The 21,002-nt window shown below is 39.0% G+C and overlaps 1 protein-coding gene across 1 annotated transcript in view; it reads left to right on the forward strand.

Moving 5' to 3' along the window:
• The window catches only part of RIC8B (RIC8 guanine nucleotide exchange factor B), a 31,733-nt gene extending 11,403 nt beyond the window's left edge, over positions 1-20,330 (forward strand). The window contains exons 4-10 of the mRNA XM_063133427.1: positions 754-848; positions 10,127-10,289; positions 11,221-11,316; positions 12,662-12,806; positions 13,937-14,081; positions 14,558-14,677; positions 19,233-20,330. Coding sequence (XP_062989497.1) covers positions 754-848; positions 10,127-10,289; positions 11,221-11,316; positions 12,662-12,806; positions 13,937-14,081; positions 14,558-14,677; positions 19,233-19,344 — 876 coding nt within the window. The 3' untranslated portion in view covers positions 19,345-20,330. The remainder of the gene's footprint in view (positions 1-753; positions 849-10,126; positions 10,290-11,220; positions 11,317-12,661; positions 12,807-13,936; positions 14,082-14,557; positions 14,678-19,232) is intronic.
• Positions 20,331-21,002: the final 672 nt, after the last annotated feature.

The raw sequence follows: 21,002 nt of genomic DNA on the forward strand, positions 1-21,002 counted from the left end.
CCCACACCTATAGGCCAGAGGTAGTCCTAGGAGCAAGGCCCAAAGCCAATCACAGTCCCCAAACACATCTGCTGCTCCTGGCAGCATGATGTCCCAGGAACTCCAGGCAAAGTGAGCCAATACCAGAACTTCATGAAGACTACAAGTCCAGTTCTAGTCAGGCAGGTGGATGTAGAGAGACAGGCCTAATTTGCCCTAAGCAAACAACCCCACTTCAAAAGCAACTGATGCAAAGTCTGCCTCTATTTCCAAGGCCATTTGCTAAATGGTGTCAGCCAGTCAGGTAGTAGCTGGTTCAAAACCAGTTAGTGGGACCGGCAAACCCTATGCATGTTTAGACAGAAACAAGTCCTACAACTCCCAGCATTGACCAAACAGTCATGGCTTTCTAGGAATGGTGGGAGTTGTAGGACTTGTTTCCTGTGTAAACATGCATATGATTGCATCCTAAGGCATTCTTAACAAAAAGGCCAGTCCAAGGGCTTGTTCCTGACATGTATAATCAGATGTTATTGTTTTTAAATCTTGCTTGACTTTAGAAAAGACTACTGAGCCAAAGTGGCTTGATCTCCCATGAGCAATATAGAAGCCTTACTTCAGTAGATATTAGCTTGGAACTAGACAGGTTTCGCACCAGTAAAGATTTTATAATGTGACAGTCCTATTTTAACTTAATTCCAGTCCTATTTTAACTTAATTCCTCATTTGCAGCCTTGGTAAATATGGACCTCTTCATACTTTGTGTTTATACAGAATGACTCTCATGAATTTCGTTATATGACTGCCATTCTGCGTCACTGCTTATTAACTCTGGGACCTACTGAAGACAAAACTGAAGAGTTGCACAGGTCGGTGAAATCATAGATCCATTTATATATTCTTGATTGGTTTTATTTGTCTGCTAAATCTAATACATCTTTGCTTAGAGCACTCTTATTCTCTAATTTTTTTCTTCATTTGAACCATCAGGAAAGTATTTTGGTTTCATTTCACTTTGACGTTGATATGCTATGTTTGTTGTTGAAACCTGTATAAGTATTGTGGATGTTTTCTCACACAGTATTTTTAATAGCAGCAGCATAGCTGAAGACACACATTTTATATTTGTTATGTACAAACACACTCAAAAACTTTGAGATTAAATTTCTGTAGTTGCATTGTTTTCAGAAAGGAATTGTTATAGTTAGGGTTTAGGTCAGCCTTCCCCGACCTTGTGCTTTCCAGACGTGTTGGACTACAACTCCCTGCATCCCCCAGCCAACCATAGGGAAGGCTGGTTTAGGTAATAGTATTGTACAATTACAGTTTTAAGCTTGGCTGTTTGGTCTGCCAAAGTAAAATCTTTTTTTGTACAAGTAGGGTGACCATATGAAAAGGAGGACAGGGCTCCTGTATCTTTAACACTTATATTGAAAAGGGAATTTCAGCAGGTGTCATTTATATATATGGAGAACCTGGTGAAATTTCCTCTTCATCACAACAGTTAAAGCTGCAGTTGCCCTGCCGTCTTTTAAATCTGTTCACAGTATAGCTGCAGTACAGCTCCTGCAGCTTTAACTGTTGTGATGAAGAGGAAATTTCACAAGGTATGACATGCATACAAATGACACCTGCTGAAATTCCCCTTTCTATGCAACTGTTAAAGATACAGGCGCCCTGTCCTCCTTTTCATATGGTCACCCTAGTACAAGTAAACTGCAGGGTTGGTATGGAATTAACAGAAAATTGTTTTTTAAAAAAATCAGGAAAATTGCCTCAAGTACAATACTATTCCATAGAGGTAGCTCAGCTGCAACTCCAAGTGTTCAATAATCAAATGATATACATGCATCTGTGTACAGAGAACTGGAGTAGAGTCCCCCTGCTGGGGCAAGGGAGTACACTGAAAGGGCAGATATATTTATTTTTTAAAAATTGGACACTTGTCTAAACTAAAGCCAGGAATTAATGTTCATCCCTTTGTTGTCTCAGAGTGATGATTCTAAAGCACACACAAACTAGTTACACCAGATCTAACTAAATGTATGAATCTTAAGATAGAATGTCTTTTGGGTGGATGTTTTTATGAGCTCAGAAACTGGGGGCTTTCTCTCCATTGCATATATTAAAATAAAGATTAAATTTTAATTTCATTATTATCCGTTTATTTGTATGCTGCTTTTCCATGGTAAAACCATGCTCAAAGTGGCTTACAGCAACATCAGGAAAAAAACCATAATAAAATATAGCAACTTTTCCAGATAATTCATGAACAAGTACAAGTCATAACAAAGTGTAAATAGGCAAATGGGCTAAACATCTCACAATAAATATAAACTATGTTTAAACAGAAATAATCTAAATAACAGGAAAAATAATCTGATTTAAAGCTGAACGTTACCCAGCCACAAAACCTAACCAAGTTCCACCCTAATTGTCTGTAGACACCTTCAGCAACAGGAGAAATCTTTGCAGCTGGAGTCCATCAGGGTTCATCCAGGCCTATTACAAAGCAGCCAAAGAGAGGAACAACAGACAGGTCTTGTAGGACTCACAGCTAGATCTGAGAAATTCTTCGAAACTATCAAAAGCTTTCAGATCAGACTGTCTACTATGCCTTTGTGTCTGGCATTCAGATCTCTTCACACACTGGACCAGCACATGGCTTCCACTGCCTTGACGTAGTGGTAAAGGGCTCCCGTGAGAGATCTGCCCTTAAGAGTAACTAGGTTTGCAGAGAAGGTGGGAACACAATGCTTAAGGCACCATTCAGTAAGAATTTCAGTACTGGGTTTGGCAACTATAGCCAGTGTAGTCAGGTCATCTGTGTATGGGTGCACATGCATGCCCTAGTGTTTGGTTGTCGTGCTCTGGGTCTGTATATGTATGGTGCTCCAAGGTAAAGTTTGAAACTGCTATAAATAAAGAGTGGCCTTTTGTACCATGTGCCATACAGATGCATAGGATGTAATTAATTACTCACCTGTTTCCATTCTTCTCTACCGACATGTCAAAAACACTTGTGGGTTGGCCTTCACATTAAAGGCTTAACCTGAAGTAAAACCTGCCAAAGGTGAGTTTCTTTATCTTGATGACACTTAGCTTTGTCTGATCCCTTCTGTTAGTCATTTAACAGCTGCAGACCCAGTGCCATTTTAGCAGTGTTTTGTGACTAGTTTTAACTAGAGCTTATCTTGCTGCATTATTTCTGACTCAAAATCCAGTTCTGCAAAGCCTTCTCTGGCTCACCATAACTTTTCCTCTTTTTCCCTGGACCCTCCATTACTATCCCAACCTTTACACCACAGGTGAGGATCCTGTGCCCCTCCAGATGATGCTGGACTCCAACTCCCATTGGCCCTAGTCAGCAATGCCAGTGGTATGGGATGATGGGAACTGTAGTACATCTCCACCTGGAGGGCCACAGGTTTCCCACCCTGACTTACACAATCCTCAGTGTGTTATTATCAAGCTCTGTTCTGCTTTCTCCCATTTGCTCACATCTGCTGGTCTTAAGACCTGATTAAACACTACTTTTATCTTCCCTCCCCACCCCACTATAGTGAGATCAGCAGCAGTCCTTGGGCTTATGCATTTAGTTAGTCCCTGCTCCTTGTGAGTAAGGTCCAAACCAGGAGGTCCCACAGTCATTTGAGCATGGGTCCTCCATCTTACCCTGGATATTGGAAACACAGTGCCTTCTGCTCTCACAATGAGGATAAAGGAGCATGAGCATGGATCAAGTGCATGAGGCCCATTCCTGATCTCAACTTGCTTAGAAGTGTAGGTTTGGAGTAACATCGGAACAGGCCCTGAGATATTAAGCCCTTTAGGTCTGTGTTCTGTACAGTATTAGCAAGTGGTGGCTGCTAGAGTAGTATGTAGACAGTTTTAGATGTACGGTATGTTGCATGTGATTTGACATTTGGTCAATTGGACACATTTTAGCTATTTAAACAAGTTTATTATGGCATATTAGAAAGTACAAATAGTTGCAGTATGGAGTGCTCTTGTCCACGAAGCCAGCCATGGCCTTTTCCAGGATACTCTATTCTGTTCTCCTCATGCTCTCCATGGTTTTCTATTTTCTCCCCACCTCTGTTCCTCAGACACCCAACATTCTGTGCCACTGAGCATGCTCAGTCCAAATTAGACTGTGTTTGGGTTTTTCTCTTCTGCAAACCTTGAGGTTTCTTGAGCCCCAGCCAATATCAGTAATGGTTGGGATTATGTCTGCACCATCTGAAATAAACATTGGGTTTCCTATGTCTGGTATATAAGATATGATTTTGCAACATTTTGCAGTCTCCAGATATCTGTACTTGCCACATACATCATGTAAGAAATAAGAGACATGGATATTTTCAAGTCCATACCTGAAAGAAACATACTTGGCTTTTGTCGTCCATTTATGATCAAATTCTCCTTGTCATAGTTCTGAAGCAAAACAGCTTCCAGATAAATTTCCCTGTATGCTCAGTGCAACTACAGTGCAAATATGCTGAATGAGATGGACCTCTTGGTCTGGCTCAACATGGTCTCAAATAACTTTGAAGGCATAATCCTATGCATGTTCAAACAGAAAAAAGTCCTACAACTCCCAGCATTCCCCAACCAGCAGGTCTAAATATGCATAGGATTGCACCCTTAGCTCTCTGACCACAAAGCAGGTTCTTGCATTCAACTCTAGCTCACAGTTGTGTGTTAAATATGGGCTTAAGACACATCCAAGGGCTCTAGAATTATGTGCTTCAAGCTTCCACACTGTGGGACCCCAAAAATAAAGTTTTTGTAACTAATATTCAGGTGTAAAGTATGTCTTATGGATAGTTAATTCCATATTCTTTTTTGTAGGAGGGGGGTGTTGATGAAAGGAAGTTGGGGATTCTTTATCATGGGGAAAATGAAGGATTGGGTCAACAAGGGGAGAGAGGGGTCTATAGCAGGAATGCCTGATCTTATTTTATGGTGTTCATTTTTGCATTTTTATACTTTTGTGTTTAATTCAATTTTATTTGTGTTTAATGCAATACACTGCTTTTGAAGGCCTTTGTGGTGGAAAAGCAGCCATAGTATATAATATTTTCAGGGTGTGTGTGTTTCTCTGTGATGAGTGCAAGTTAGGAACTTTAAATGATCACACATCCTCAGGATGTGAATTCAGCGTAGTTAGATTGCAAATGATCAGCCTTGATATTTATTGTATAGCATGGATGGAGGGTTATTCTGTTGAGATACGTGGTATAGTCTTGCACCCAGAAAAAAATGTGAAGGTGGGGCAGGAACAACGACACACAATATTTTCAAGGCAGTATTAGCAACATTTTGTTATAGATAACAAGATCAGTTTACAAATAAATAGAACCCTTATAGGGGCAGGAGCATAATCCATATTTTGATTATGCAGCCCCTGACTGCTTAGGGGAGCAATCGTGAAATTTAGGATTTATATCTATGTCAGAAACTAAGAAAAATCACTTGAAGTGCCAGAATTGTTTTAGAGGCAATGGCTGATACTTTATTTTTAATTATTACGTTTATATCCCTCCTTTCCTCTTGCAAGGTACTCAAGGTGACTTACATGGTTCCACTGCTCTGAATTTTTTATTTACACAGCTGTGTAAGTAGTTTAGGCTGAGAGTCTAACTGGCCCAAAGTCACCCAGTGAGCTTCATGGCCAAGTGGAGACTAGAACTCAAGTCTTCCAAGTTTAGCACTCTTAACTACTACACCACACTGGCTCTCTAGTTGGGACAGAGCTACATTTCTGGAGGACATAGAAAATAAATGTGCATGCTGTCTGTTTGGCAGAGTCTAAATATTCAAAAGCTGCAGAAAAATAAATAACAATTGACGACCAATTCTGCCATGTTAAGGTAAGTCAACTGAATTGCATTCCACCTTTATAACCAGAAATTTGGGAGGTGGGGATGGTATGGCATGTACTGAGAAAAGGGTTCAACAGACTGATCTGAAACTCAGCAGTGTAGGAGATGTGGGTTTGAGGAGCATCTGTGCAAATTTTGAGGTAGAAAGGGCAAGAAATTGCTTATTTGTAGGAGTTTAAAGTTTGTCAAATGCCCACGAGCAGTTTGACAGGGCTTTAGTTTGTCAACTCTATCATTCTATGTGGATGGTATTGGTTCCCAGTTGGATACTTGTAACGTAGATTGATAGCTTCAGTTGCATAGCCTCCATGTGTCTATTCCAGTGAACACACAAATCTGGGACTAAAGTCCACCATTCTGCCACTGACAGCCAGCCATCCCCATGGTCATGGTGAAGCTGGAACTAACCACAGCAGATGATACCATGCTATATGCATATTGCCTAAATAGGGAGTGGCCCTTAAGCACTGTGATTTCCCAACATTTTGGAGCTTGCATGAACTTGGCGAGCCTTTAACACAACATGCTAAACCAAAAGGTGTTTTTTGTTCATTGAATATTTATAATGCTTAACCTGGAAAGTAGCAGCTGATGGGGGAAGAGCCTCTGTCTGAAACATTGCCAGTCTGACTAGACAATACCAGGTTATGTTTACCTAACTGGGTATTGTCTATTAGGTAAATATTATATATATTATAAAAGCTGCACATTTTAGTCCAGTCATTCTTGTACTTCGTTAAAGTCTACTTTTCAATATCTTTGAAAGAGGGTCATAGATTCAGTTTTAAGAGACTGTGAATATAAACTTGAACATATATGTTCCTATTATATTCAGATATTATAAACATTTCTTTTAGAAAAGTTATTTTAAAGAGACTTTGGATAATTGAGACAATTTTTTATTCCTCCCTGTTTTAATGGAGGATGCATGTGGCAAACGTAGGTTATTGTGGCTCTATACATCATGTCACTTAAAACGCTTCAATACCCACAATTTAAATTATTGTATATTAAAGTAAGTGCCATGTTTGCCCACTAACAAGAGTTTAATCAAGGCGTTTGATGGTGCTAAACAGTAGTTTGTGTTCACATTTGCATATCAGGAGGGGGCTGAGAGCATGAGTAGGCGGATGTCATGTCTTGGTGATTAATGATCTGTAGGAAGCTGAGAGAGAGAGAATAATATACGCAGCATTTCTACCCCCTGGAGGAGGAATGCAAACACTATTGTGCGGATCTGTGCACAGTCACTGACTTCCTGGTAGCTGGAGAATTTCATACACTCCTCTACCACAAATAAAACTGTCAGGCGGAGTGACAAAGATCAGAAAGCCAGGCCTTCGTTATTGAAAAGAATAGCTTGAGCACAGTGATCCAGAAAATTAATTTTGTAGGTGTTGGGGAACACCATTGCTTAATAAGAAACCAGTAAAGAGGGGCTATCTGTGGAAAAGATCCAAGCTGCCAGTTCGTTTTTTGCTGAATTGAATTTTGCTGTTCCTTCACAATTCTGTTTTGCTGAGAGCAGGTTATCTTGCAGAAAGAGGCTAAAGCAAAACCCTGTCTACAGCGTATGTTCTGCATTTCAGCTTCTGTTGATGCAGCTTCCAGGTACAGAGAAGGAGCATTAGTTGTACTATGGCTGCAGGGCTAGGGGATGCAAATATAACTTCATAACTACTCCTCAGTAAAATATTTGCATCAGGTGAGATAAAAGAGAACAATTACTTTGGTCCCTAATTCTTGGTTAACCCCTTGAGCCTAACTGCATTCCTTGAAATCAGTAGCATTTACTTTCAAGTAAATTTGCTCAGGATCAGAGTTAATGTTTGTTGACTCCATTTGTGTTCAGGTTGTGGCCCAAATGCTTTGTGGATATGGGATACAGAACTTAGTTGTGTGTTTCCCCACTCTGGTTCTCCCCTATCCAAGTATAAGCATCTTCATACTTTGCATGTTCATCCTTCATATTTTCTTCTATTTAAACCTTTATGTTTTCCCTTAATAAATTTGGATTAAAATATCTAACACATGTAATGGCCTAAAGCAGATATTGTAGCTTCTGCATTCAGGATTAGGAAAAGAAGTCAGTTCTACACTCTTAGGTTTTCTGACCACCAAGTTTGCAAAGTTCCAAGCCTGATCTTAAAATTAGCTACCCAAAGGAGTGGAAAGAGGAGTGTGTGTGTTTAAGCAGCTTGTCAAATAGTTTCAAAAAGCCTCTTGCAATGCTTTGCAAACTAATGACTTTCAGAGATGGGAACAATAAACTACTCAATGAGGAATACAACTGGTCCAGACTAGATAATTCCAATTAACCCTCTAAAGTCTGGTTCCTAAGTCTTGGCATCCAGTGACACATGTTAATAATTGTAAATTAATTCTAAACCTCTCCAACATGAAATCTTTGGGATTTTGGAATATTCTTTTTACCATATTGGTACATTTTCCTTAGCTTAGTCAGTAGGAACCATAAAGTAGCAGGATACAAAATGTACTTAGAGCAGAAAAAAGAGCGCAATTATGCAAGCTATACTTCCTCCCTGCTTCTTGCAAAAAGAAAAGAAAAAAAGAAAACCATTCCAGAACACAGTATAAAAATCATATGTGATAAAAAAACCCTGTCACTCCTAAGTACCAATAGAGATCTTTTAATGAACAAAGTTGCAGATTGGTGTTCCCAGGGTTTTTGAAAATATATCTTTATGTTCCTTATTGAAGACTGCTGAAAAGAACCTTCATGTTGAAGCTCATCAAAGCAGACCCCCCTCTTCCCTCACCCCATTGCTCTTCTGAAATGGATGACAGGGCCATATATGTGAAGTGGCTGCTCAAATACATTTAATTACACAATTGTGCACTGAAGTTCTTTCCCCCGATCGTTTTAGTGTTTCTCTTCTACGAGTTATTTCTTTCTCTGCTCTTGGCAGTGTCAGGTTGCCAGCTTTTGAAATAATAAATAAAACCTGGGCAGGGCAAATGTGCCTAACTGGGTGAGAGTGAGAAAACTTCAGAAAAGCTTCTTTCATCAAAGGTATACAGATGTTTCATGGTCAACCTGCAGTACTTTCCACAGATGCTCTCAGGGCCCTGCGCAGACCACACAATCCAGAATACCTGTTTGAAACAGTCATAGAGCAAAACCACTTGCAGAACAGATACCCTAAGTGGGTCAAATCCCAGACTTCAGGCCAAGTTATACACATGCATTGCATGGTCAAGGAATTACACCTTTAGGAAAGGTTCATATACAGAATATGCCTTGCTTAGCTGCGCTGGCTACTTGTTTTTGAAAGTGTCACAATGAGGCAGGAAACAAGTCCCAGCTACAGTTGGTTCAGACTGGGGCTGTTCAGATGATGTGACAGCCTTCTATGAGTTATTTATCCCACTGTTGTTTAATTCTTGTATAACCCACCCTTGCTAATTCACTCGACATGTTATCTACAGAGAAGCAGTTGCATATTCAAAATGGTGATTGCATGCACCGAACCTCACCCTGGGTTATTTAACCCAGGGTGAAGCTGCGACACATGGGGGCCGCCATTTTGAACACAAGCCCCCACTCAGAGATTGTTGTGTAGTGCGAAACTGATGAGTGGGGGTTGTTTAACTCATAATTCATGCTCATCAGGTTCGTGTGACACACCAACCCCTGAACAGTGGTTACATATTCAACCTGGCACCCATGGGTATGGCAGCTTGTCCAAACCTAGTAAATAAAACAGGGGCTTTGAGCAGAATGCTTTCTTCAGGGTCTCAAGTGTTTGAGGGGAAAAAACAACAACTCCCAGAATCCGTTCTGAACCACCTTAATCCCAGGGACCATGAGCATATTTGTCATCTCCAAAGATATTTTGAAATATGGACAGAGGTATATAAATCTATTAAATAAATATATAAACGCTTGCATAGGTCTCCATTGCTGCATATAATAGACATTTCTGTTCTTTTAGCAGGAGCTGGGCTGCTCCCAGTGCCAGAGCAAAGGGAAGCTTTTCCCTTGCATCACCACTGGAAGGCTAACATATGGTTTGTGTTATACTGCAGTATAGTACATAGGATCAGGCTCTTTGTTGGGGCTGTATATAACTAATGGGGCGTACTATGGTTTTATCCCAGTGTTGCAAGGACTTCACTCCCATGTTTTGTTCACGATTCTTCATTACAGATGCTTAGAGTTTGGATGTAATGTTGTTTTAGCTATGACTTAAACAAAACACTGTCATGAGATTGAATGTCCTTAAAATCTCTTTCAGCAATGCGATCAACCTTTTAAGCAATGTTCCAGTTTCTTGTTTGGATGTCCTTATCAGTCCATCAGATCAAGAGGATACAGAGGGAACAGATGTAAAATACAATGGCATGAATATGGATGCAATTCAAGTGCTATTGAAGTTCATGGAGAAGAGAATTGACAAGGTATGGAGGTCATATATTAGGGCTAAACGAACTTTAACATAGTAGATGTGTGTTAACACTCTTGGGTCCTCTTTTCTTTTTAGGGTATCCATGGGTGGAAAAACAGCCTCCAGGGAGTGACTTGAATCAGAAATGAGGGGAGGGGAAAAGATTGAGCATTCCCCCCTCCTGTGCTTTCCACTGCTCCAGTCAAATTCTTTATCACTTAATAAAAACAAATGTGCATTGTTGGGTACCTGTAGTATAAAACCTACTTTGGCCCTAAAATGAAATGCCTTTTAATAACATAAATGGGCCTGATTCACAAAACCTTAATTTATCTGCTTTATTTATATAAAGCTTTCAAGTTTGGAAGATAGCCATGATCAGGTAATTGGGTCTACCTAGCAGTTGTTTTTAATTACATGATATATTCAGTGTTTCCCTGTGAAACCAAATACACAAATGTGCAGAAAAAAATATTGCAATTAAACTTCTGATTTTATATTACGTATGGGAGATACATATATAAATAATTTATCTTCTAGCCTGTGTCAAGTTTTTCAGGATCCTCTGTGCACAGCAGAATATGAAATAGCTGGCATGCTTGTGTGTATGTGTGTGTGCGCGCGCGCATGTGTGCTTGCTGCTAGTCTTGTGGGCTACATGCAGTTGGCTTCATTGAAACAATACTGGTCTGATATCATGCCCAGAAATTCAAGATAGAATGACTAATTTATGCTTCAGGAATATTTTAATGGTATCCACATCTGAACTCATGTGGTAAACATGTGCATAAAAGTGTTGATTAATACAGCTGTTAAGGGCAGACATCTGTGAGTGTTCAGATGTAAAATATATCTTTTTATAAATCTTATTAAAAAAAGAGTTGGCTGACCCACTATCTCTTGGGGGGGAAATGTAATGGTGTGTGAATTCTTTATTCTTCTAGGGGAGTAGCTATCGGGAAGGTCTCACTCCTGTTCTCAGTTTACTAACAAGATGCTGCCGATCCCACCGGAACATCAGGAAGTTTATCAAAGCTCAGGTGAACTTTCCAGACATACTTTATTTGTAATAATAAGTTTGCTACCTATTTTTGATTATTTAAATATTATATGGGAGAGGTTTTCAAAATATGTTATAGTAATTGGTTTAGGAGTTTCTTTTGTTCACCATCATGTTGTTTTGTCTATTGAGGCCTATTTTGACTATTATAATTGGTTTATCCCAATACAAGATATAGTATTTTATTCTGAAGAATTGGATCCAGACCTTATTTTGTAGGAAGGAGGCATCTTTAAATTGATTAGTTGATATTGCATATGCATACTTCAGTTGATGTGAATGATTGCTATCTGACATTCTGACTTTCTGTGTGGCAAAATATTCTGCACTGATTATACAGGACCACCAGGTATTTCTGTTTCTCATTCAAGTGTCGGTATCTGAAGTCTCATGGCATCTTCAAGATTAATGGTATCCTGGCATAAACTTTCATAGACTAATTCATTTGTCTTTAAGGTGCCATAAGACTCTTAGTTGTTTTGGCTGTAATAGACTAATGGCTATCTAGGAATTGTATCTGTCATTTATGTTAAGATATTTTGATAGTTATAGCAGTTTCATTCTTGAATAGTAAGTGTTTTTCAAAACTTGACTTTCTGCTTTAAGTTGACATGCTTTTAGCTATTCCTCTGATGCTGCAGCAACGATTTCACTGTTAGGGTTTTGGAGTATTTTCTATGCAAGGCTATGGATTTACATCTTTGAATATGTTCTTCTATTGATACTGATGTTGCCTGGAATGATTGCTTACTGAGGTTTGGAAGGAAGGGTGAAGGTTCTGACCACTGCTTGCAGGACAGATTCCCTGAAATAATTTTGGAGTTCTGGTTCTCTCCGCCCCCACCCCCACCCCACCTCCGAGAACATATATGTGACTTTCATAACTTGGGGTGTATAGACTTTCCATTGAGGCTTTTTAATGATACACTCTAAACTTGGGTCATGAATGTGAAAATGAATCTCTATCAACCTCATTCAAATCAGAATCTGGCATTTAATTATAGTCCTGGATTAAGTCATATCTCTAACGTTATTTTTCAATACTTTAAGGGCATAACTAGACATGACATGAGCAATCCATAAGTACCATCTCCTGCAGGATTTTAAAAAAAGCATTAGTCATGGAGGGGTCCAGATTGCAGTACTGGAGAAAGGAGATTAACCCTTTCCCTTTCAAAAAGGAGAGGTGTGTCTTTTTTGCATTGACCCCCTGCACCCCCAGTTGTTTAGTCAGAAAGAGTATCAAAGCAGAACCATTTCAAATAATTAAGTGTGGCAATGCTTTCCATTGGGATTAATTGCTCTTCTTGGTTTTTTGTCTTAAGGTGTTGCCTCCCTTGAGAGATGTATCTAATCGTCCTGAAGTCGGCACAACACTAAGAAACAAATTAGTGCGCCTTATGACTCATGTTGACCTAGGAGTGAAGCAAATTGCTGCAGAATTCCTTTTTGTTCTTTGCAAGGAGAGAGGTACAGGCTGGTTCTTATCTGTGCATGAGGGTGGTTACAGCAAGCTTGGAAATAGTCACTGGCTTGTTTGTCTCTTGCTGAGTAAAAATTGCCTTCAGAAAAGCTTTTATAAATGGAAGAGAGTTGATTATTTCACATTAATATGCCACAGATTACCTGCACAGAATGTTTGGGCAGGTGGGATAATTACCCCTGTGGATTTGCTTTGCAAATCTGAGTTACAGGCAATGACACATTTTGTATTTTGTGGTCTGCTAGATAATGCAAGTGTTCTTCTTTATGAGCAAACCAGCAACTTATTTTAAGCACTGTAAATCCAATCCCTCAGTTCATAATACAGTCACAATTCTGCAAGTTATATCATGAATTATGAGGTATCAAGGCCTGGAAAACCTAGTATTGCACTGCATTTTGCCAGAGCTGACATAATTCACATGTTGTTCTCTCTCTCTTGCATGTAATACTGCAACTGATAACACTATGTACTTGCATGCAAACATCCTGGGGCATTATCTTTCATACACATTTTATTTGAGGACAAAAAGGTGTAAATTCTAATTCAAGGTTTAGAATTCGTTTATCTCTAGCTGACAATCCTTTACTTAGACCCTCTGTACTATAGTGCTTTTGATTCCTTGCATCTTTTTTCTTTTCTTTTTTTTTCAGTTGTACTGTGCTAGATCAGATTGGATAGTTTTGAGAAGGGGACTTAATACAGGGGGTGGTAACATGGTGCCTGCAGGCACCAATGTTCCCCCAGACACCTTACTCCTCCCAATTTTTATTTAAAAATATTTTTATATTTTCTTACTGGCAGCTGAGAATGCTTCAGAGAGAAGTGGGAGCCTCTAGATGCTGCCATGTTAATTTCCCATGAATGCTTCCTGGCATGTTACTTGTCCTTTGTGACTAGCCCTGCACACCCATGGCAGCTATTTTATGGTTGTGCCCAGGACAATTTCTCAAATTTCCTAATGTGCCCACAGGCCCCAAAGATTGCCTATTTGGACAACTCTGGGTATATTTAAGTTAATTGTCATGATCACCTTGTGGAACTTAAATGTTGTTGTTCTGTTTTAAAGCAATTGATTTGGCCTACCCATGTGAACTATTTCCCTGACATTTTGCAGTTGATAGCTTACTGAAGTACACCGGCTACGGCAATGCAGCAGGGCTGCTAGCAGCAAGAGGCTTATTAGCAGGAGGAAGAGGCGAAAACTGGTACTCAGATGATGAAGATACAGACACTGAAGAATACAAATCTGCAAAGCCAAAGTACAGTACTGCTTGGGTTCTCCCCCCCCCTTTATACAGTTAATAAAACAAGCCATTTTGACTATGTTCTCTAACTTTTGGGGCTGTGTCTTCTCATTTAGGACTTATGGGCTTTCATTTTGACTAAAATCACTTTCAAGCTGGCATTGCCATTGCTGCCCAAAGTACTCTGAAATTGGCTTTCTGATTTACCTTTAGTCAACCCTGTTTCCAAGGATTCTTTGTTAGGGAAGCCATGACAGTTAAAGTGGTGTACATTTTTGAGTGTTAGAGACCCTCACAAGTTCTGGAGTGCCATTAAAAGTCTAGGTGTTTTCATTTTGTGGTAGTCTACGATTGTAGATATTACTTGAAAAATAATATGATTTTTGAAGGAGGAGGTTGTTGTTTTTAAAACAGATAGACTGACCAATGAAGCATCTTGAACAATACTTAAACTTTTTTTTTTTCACTATTTCCCCCGCCCGCCCCCAAAGCATTAACCTTATTACAGGTCATTTAGAAGAGCCGATGCCCAATCCAATGGATGAAATGACCGAAGAACAAAAAGAATACGAAGCAATGAAACTTGTCAATATGTTTGATAAGCTTTCTAGGTAACGTAGCTATTTTAGCTTTCATTTCTATGGAGGAATTCTTTGGCTGTATAGTGCCTTTTTTTCTTACTAAATTTGTGTTGTGTTTGCATCTGTGCAGCTCTTAATATGTTTAAGTACTCCACCTTCCAAGGGCCATTTTCTCAGGGAATGGAAATGTCATTGGCAAATACTACTCAACTATTCCAGTGAGTGCCAGTTGAACAAAAGAGCTTTTAGGAGCTGCAGATAGTAGGCACTTTCTCCCATTGTGTTGCTTGAAATATTGAGCCCACTTACATTATTGTGTTTTGTGTAATTCCCTTTCTGTCTGGAAATATTATGATTTTCTTTCTGTGAAGATTCCACAGTTAATTGCTACTTTAAAAAATGATCATTTGATATGAAATTGGGGAGAAATCGGATAAATGATATAGTTATAATACAGCTTTCTATAGGCACTACAAGCAAAAGATACTACCTTGTATTTCATGCCTCTTAATTTTCTGTGATCAACATGGCAACTTTAGCTAGATCCGTTTTTCTTTTGTGTTTTTTTAAAGAGAGGCATATCTATCCCTATGGGACTTACTGCGTGCATTCGCAAATAAAGGAAGTTTGGTTCCAGCTGTTTAATATAAGACAAAATCTAACTGCATTTTGTCTGGGATATGGTAAATCACAAGTGGAAAATGTATTATATTAAAGGGAGAGTAATTGAATGACATAAGTTTGTGGTTGTTCTATCTCTGGTTATGGTTTTGTTTGCTTGGTTGTGTTTTACATGCAAACTCCCACATGTTAACTGACTTATGCTACTGTTAAATCTATGTCCTTGTTAATTCTCATGTAATGGGTTGAGGGAAACAATAAGGCATATTAGATGTCTCTAGAACCCGAGAGAGAGAAAAGGCTGAAGCTTGGGGGCCAGTGGAGACAATTCATCCAAGTGAAAACAGTCGCCCCTGAGAGGGTTGCTTCAGAGTTTCTGAGGTAGAAACTGGAGAAAGGTGGAACTGGGCAGAAACATCACAAAGTCCAACACATCTGGAGGGCACCATGTTGAGGGAAGGCTGCAGAAGAGTACTAGATATCTCTTAATCTTTTAAAATCAGATTGACTTTCTGGTTAGAAGCATATGACAGGCACTAACTAAATTTGTTTTTCATAATATATCAACTATTGCCATTCCCCAAGCTGCCTTGTAGTGCACTAAATATGTTTTGGTGTTGTAATATGTAAAATGTACGTAGGTAAATTAAATCACTAGTATGATTTTAATTCTTATGTGAGTGGGAGTTTTCAGTGTTAATTAAAATGCTTTATAAATATTTTTCCTGCAGTTATGAACTGGTGGCACAATTACGGATTAATTGACTAATTTAAAATGTCAGGGTGCTTTTTCCAAGCCAACCCTGTATTAATACCAGGAATCCTTTTTCTGATGAAACAGTCCCCAATTATCATCGTTTGGGTTTTGTTGTACATTGACAAGAAGTCAGCAAAACAAGTATGTAACAGAACCTGCCTAAGTAACGGCCTTACTCATTAAAATACAGAATTAATCACGGTGGTGACTGAAGAAAGCAGTGCCTCATAGCTTTTCCTCTCCTTTTCTAAGCGTGGAACAAAATCGTGTACGTAAAAGGATCGGCACTATTATGTAGCACTCAATTATAGGGAGGTGAATAGGTCCCCAATACACTATTTTATCAAAGGAGCAGACCGGTGTTTGCAATACGGTTGTTTCATTACAGACAACCGTCATTAGTTCCATGTGTTAACACTGACCTGTTGTGCACAGAGCAGGCAAGAAAGAAAGACCCTTGAAAACAAGGGAATGGTTTTGGAGTCGTTATCAAGCTAAATGGCAAGCAGGAAGCAGAAGCAAAGAATGGTATAGGTGAATTTGTAGGGATTAATGGGAGATTTACAAGAGGGGAAATAATGCGTTTATCAAGGCTTTCATAATGACATGTTTTCCATCAAATATTTCTAGATTATAATGCTTTTAATGTGGAAGAAAATCTGTTATTGGCGAGTACCCAGTCATCATCATCATTATTATTATTATTATTATTATTATTATTATTATTATTAATTTATATAGCACCATCAGTGTACATGGTGCTGTACAGAGTAAAACAGTAAATAGCAAGACCCTGCCGCATAGGCTTACAATTCATGTGAGGTTCAGTCAAGGATGTTCACAAAATGCATTTGCACATGTGTCTCTACTTGGAATTAAATTCTGGAAAATGTCCCAGAAGTTGCAATTTTGCCTTGCAAGGAAGGAGTGGAATGGTTAGTTGTGTCAGCTTAAAATGATTCCTATCATCTTTATTTCAGAGAACAATCTTCTACCTGTGCAACTATAGGTTTCTTGGAGGGTGGGGTTAGGGGAGGCGATTGTGCCTGGGGAAATCCTTCATATTTTAGGAGCTGGCACTAAATGTTTAGAGCAGACTTCCCCATCCTGGTGCTTTCCATATCTTTTTGAACTAAAATTCCCATAATCTCTGGCTATTGTTTGTCCTGGCTGGGGTTGATGGGGGTTGTAGTCCAAAACATCTGGACGGCACCACATTGGGAAGGCTGGTTTAGAAGAGTCTTAATGGCCAGATGCTTGGAATATGCCAAGTTTCATATTATACAAGTGTTTTATACAAATGAACCTAAATTCCACCTTCATCTTAGTTTTCCTTGCTACTTCCAGGGGAGGCTAGTGGCTCCAATTCTGGTGGGGCAGAGCTTCCATTCTGGATTTTAGTTAGAACCAACTAGAAGACTTAAAGGGTCTCTCCAAGGTGCTGAACCCTATCCCCAAAATGGGTCCAACACCTTGGATAGCTCCTTTAGACTTCTGTCTGATTTTAGCTAAAACCCAGAATGGAATCTCCACTCTACCAAATTTGTAGCCACCAGTCTTCCCTGACTACTTCTGTTACCTGTCAACATCACTCAGAAGAGTTGGAGTACGAGTTATGTCGGTGTGTTGGAATCTGAAGGTTGCTGCTCTCCCTATGTTTCTGACATCGTTCACTTACATTTGTAGTCCTATACATGCCTACGCAGTGAGCAGACAACTATTGAGTTCATGTGACTTTCTTCAAGGGAAGGGCAAAATCCAATGTAACATGAGTGGACTTTCTCCAACTTTTTTTGTTTGAGCCCCAAAATCTGCTCCAGAGGGTCACTCAACCCAATTGCAGAGGGCTGCTATGGGGAGAAGAGCTGTTCTGTGAGTGAGAGGTGAATTGGATGCCATCCTGTGTGGATACTGCAGTACTTCAGACGTTTCTCATAGCTTGGTGGAAAGGCCTGCCATCCTCTGTATACCCACGTTCTGACACTGGGATGGGCAATTATTAAAGAAACCAGACACATTTCTATAGAGATCTCTTAGGATGAGAAGCACCTGGGAAACTAGAATGCACTTGTAGACTTCTTTAAGCCTCTATGAAAATATAGTTGAGGGCTCGAAATGTTGCAATCGTTGACCTTGCAGCTTTTGCCATAATCCACATAAAATAAATGAGATGATAATCATAATCAGATGTGAGGCAATGAAAGGATTAAAAAAAATTGCTAATACTGTTTGATTGGCTTAATCAATAATTAATCATCTTTATATGAGGCTGTAGCTTGTGGAGTAGATATAATTGGATTAACTGTGAGAGGCCTTGGGAGCTTTGAAGAGATTAAAATGGCTGTCAATCCTGTAATTAAACAGCCGCAAACAAAAGCAACAGTTTTAAAAAAGAGGGGGAACAGGGAGAAAAGGCCGTCTGAATCTAAATGAAGCCACAAGCACTTAAGCACCACTAGAGGTTGACCATGTAGTACAAATCTCTTTTCCTGACTGACTTCTTTCACTCAGTGAAATGAATATGTATACAATTGTGGTTTTGAAACAGGAGGGGTGGCTGTTCCCTAAATGGCAGGTGGAACTGTAGCAACCATGTTAGCAGCATTTTAAGAATTAATAGAGGAAGTATCTTGATTTACGTACTTCTTATTTAAACAGTGAACCTGTTCTTTGTCCTTAGCCCATTAGTGGTTGACTTCTCTCCCCGCCAACCCCCAACCTTCCATATAGGTCTTAATTGGTTTAGTGAATGTGTCCAGCCTGAATGAAGTCTTTATCAGTGTTCTGCCCGTCTGCCTCTATCCACCAATACATTTTATATATAACCCTGTTCATCCTTTCATTTTGGGAATGTGAGCTCTCTCAAAAATGAGAACCGCTTCACGTTTGTATTTCCTCCCCTACCACCCACCCCAATTAGTTTTGGCTTTTTATGGCTCTCAAGACTTAAATACTTACTTTCTTTTTTGCAGCCCAGTAGTTTTTGATAGAATCCCTATCATAGATTTAAGTAATCTTTAATCCACTTGCTGAGCTTGATTATGAGGGCAGAAATTGCATACTGTGTAGCTGTGTGTTAAATTTGCATGGATGTTGTGAAGGCATGTTGCCCATGTGTAAGTAAGCTAGAAAATGGTCTCTGCAATTCTAATATATATAATATAACAAAATAACTGTATCTGTTTTGTTTTTGCTTTTTTACTTTAGAGACAAGGTTATAACCCCTATGGGAGTGCGACCAGATGGCACAATGACCCCTTTGGAAGATGTAGTGGGCCAGTATCAAACCAACGAACAAGAAAGTTCAGACTCTGACTAAAGCATCAACTACTTCAGTGTCTCCCCCACCTTTCCTTAAACTCACGACATCTTTAATGATCTAAATATTAGACCCTTCACATTAACCCTGTGTTGTAGCAACTGTTTTTTCAATCAAAATGTTTAAATTATAAATTATGTGGTGTAATTATATTAGCGTTTCCAAGACCTCAGTTTATATAGCAAGAAAACCCCAGTTTGTTAACTTTACGGTAATTGTATTTCAGTGGGATGAAAAGTGTGGTTGAACTTTTAAGGAGATTAAAATATTAATATTTACCTATGATATTTTCCCTTTTATTTAAAGAAAACCTGCCTTATTTCAGACCTCTAGTTAAAGGAAGGAAATAGAAGGTCTAATTAGATAAAGATATTATGAGAAATATTAAATAAATACTCACAGTAAAACTGTCATGTTGATTAAAGAAGCTACCCATCAGATGCATTTATTTAATCATTTTTTGCTTCATTGTTCCTTACTATCATAATGAAACTGTCTCCGAAGGACTACTGAGTCAGGTTTTACCATTAATAACAAATGGGTTTTTAGTGTTTCGATACTACTTAGGCTCCAGGTCAACTGAATATCTCCTTTGTCCGGATGCTTTCATTTGTTCCCAGATCCAGCTTTGAGAGCAGGCTTATACCCAATGACTGCAGCAGGGCTGTCTACGTGGCACACCCTAGGGAAGCCTTCTATAACCACTACCACCCCAGGCCTCGGCACGATCCCAACCCCATCACCAATGACTGGCCTAAAAACATGTGTCGGCCACAGCTGATAGACTGGAGGGTTGGGCAGGTACCATGTGAAACATCCGTCTTCTGCCACTCAGTTGCCTTCTTAAAGGATCTGTATGAAAGTAGGCTCTAATGCATGAAGATGTGGATGGCAAGTTGTCTTGAATTATGTGGCAAGAATCTAACTATAATGTTCAGAAGTGGAGGATGTGTTGCATTCTATCAATAAAACTTTATATACAATTACGTAGCTTTGCAATTTTTTTTAGAACTGTAACTTTTTTGCTTACGCTTCTAGACCACCCAATAACCAGAGTTCCCTGAGGAACTTAAAATTAAAAACATACAATACCAAACAATAGACAAATGATAAAACATCACAGTAAAGGATAAAGAGCACAAAAAACAAAGGTAAAAATCCAGCAGCAGAATAAAAGCTTTAATGCACCCCTGTACATTTATGGAGGGAGCTTTTATCCTCCATAAATATGTAGGGGTGGATTAACACAGAATTAGAGATGTGTATGTAGGTGAATGGTTTGATTTTTATTTATTTTTTTAAAAATCAACCAACGAAGGATCTCGTTCAAACTTGACATGCCTGAAACCCTACTTAAGACCTATCATGGTACCAAGTTTCATCTTTTTATATTTAAAAAATTAGATTAGATTAGATTTTTATTATGCGGTCACAGACCCAATAAAAGCAATACCAACAATCATTCATTTAAAACCATAAAATCACAGTCTTTTGTTCAACAGGCTAAAAGAGTTATTTAAAACATACACATATTTAAAATATATAGGCATAGTTAGTAAAATTGGGAAAGTGGGCCCCATGCTGCATTATTATTATTATTATTATTATTTATTTATATAGCACCATCAATGTACATGGTGCTGTACAGAGTAAAACAG

Source organism: Elgaria multicarinata, chromosome 9 (assembly GCF_023053635.1).
Source record: "Elgaria multicarinata webbii isolate HBS135686 ecotype San Diego chromosome 9, rElgMul1.1.pri, whole genome shotgun sequence".
NCBI lineage: Eukaryota > Metazoa > Chordata > Lepidosauria > Squamata > Anguidae > Elgaria > Elgaria multicarinata.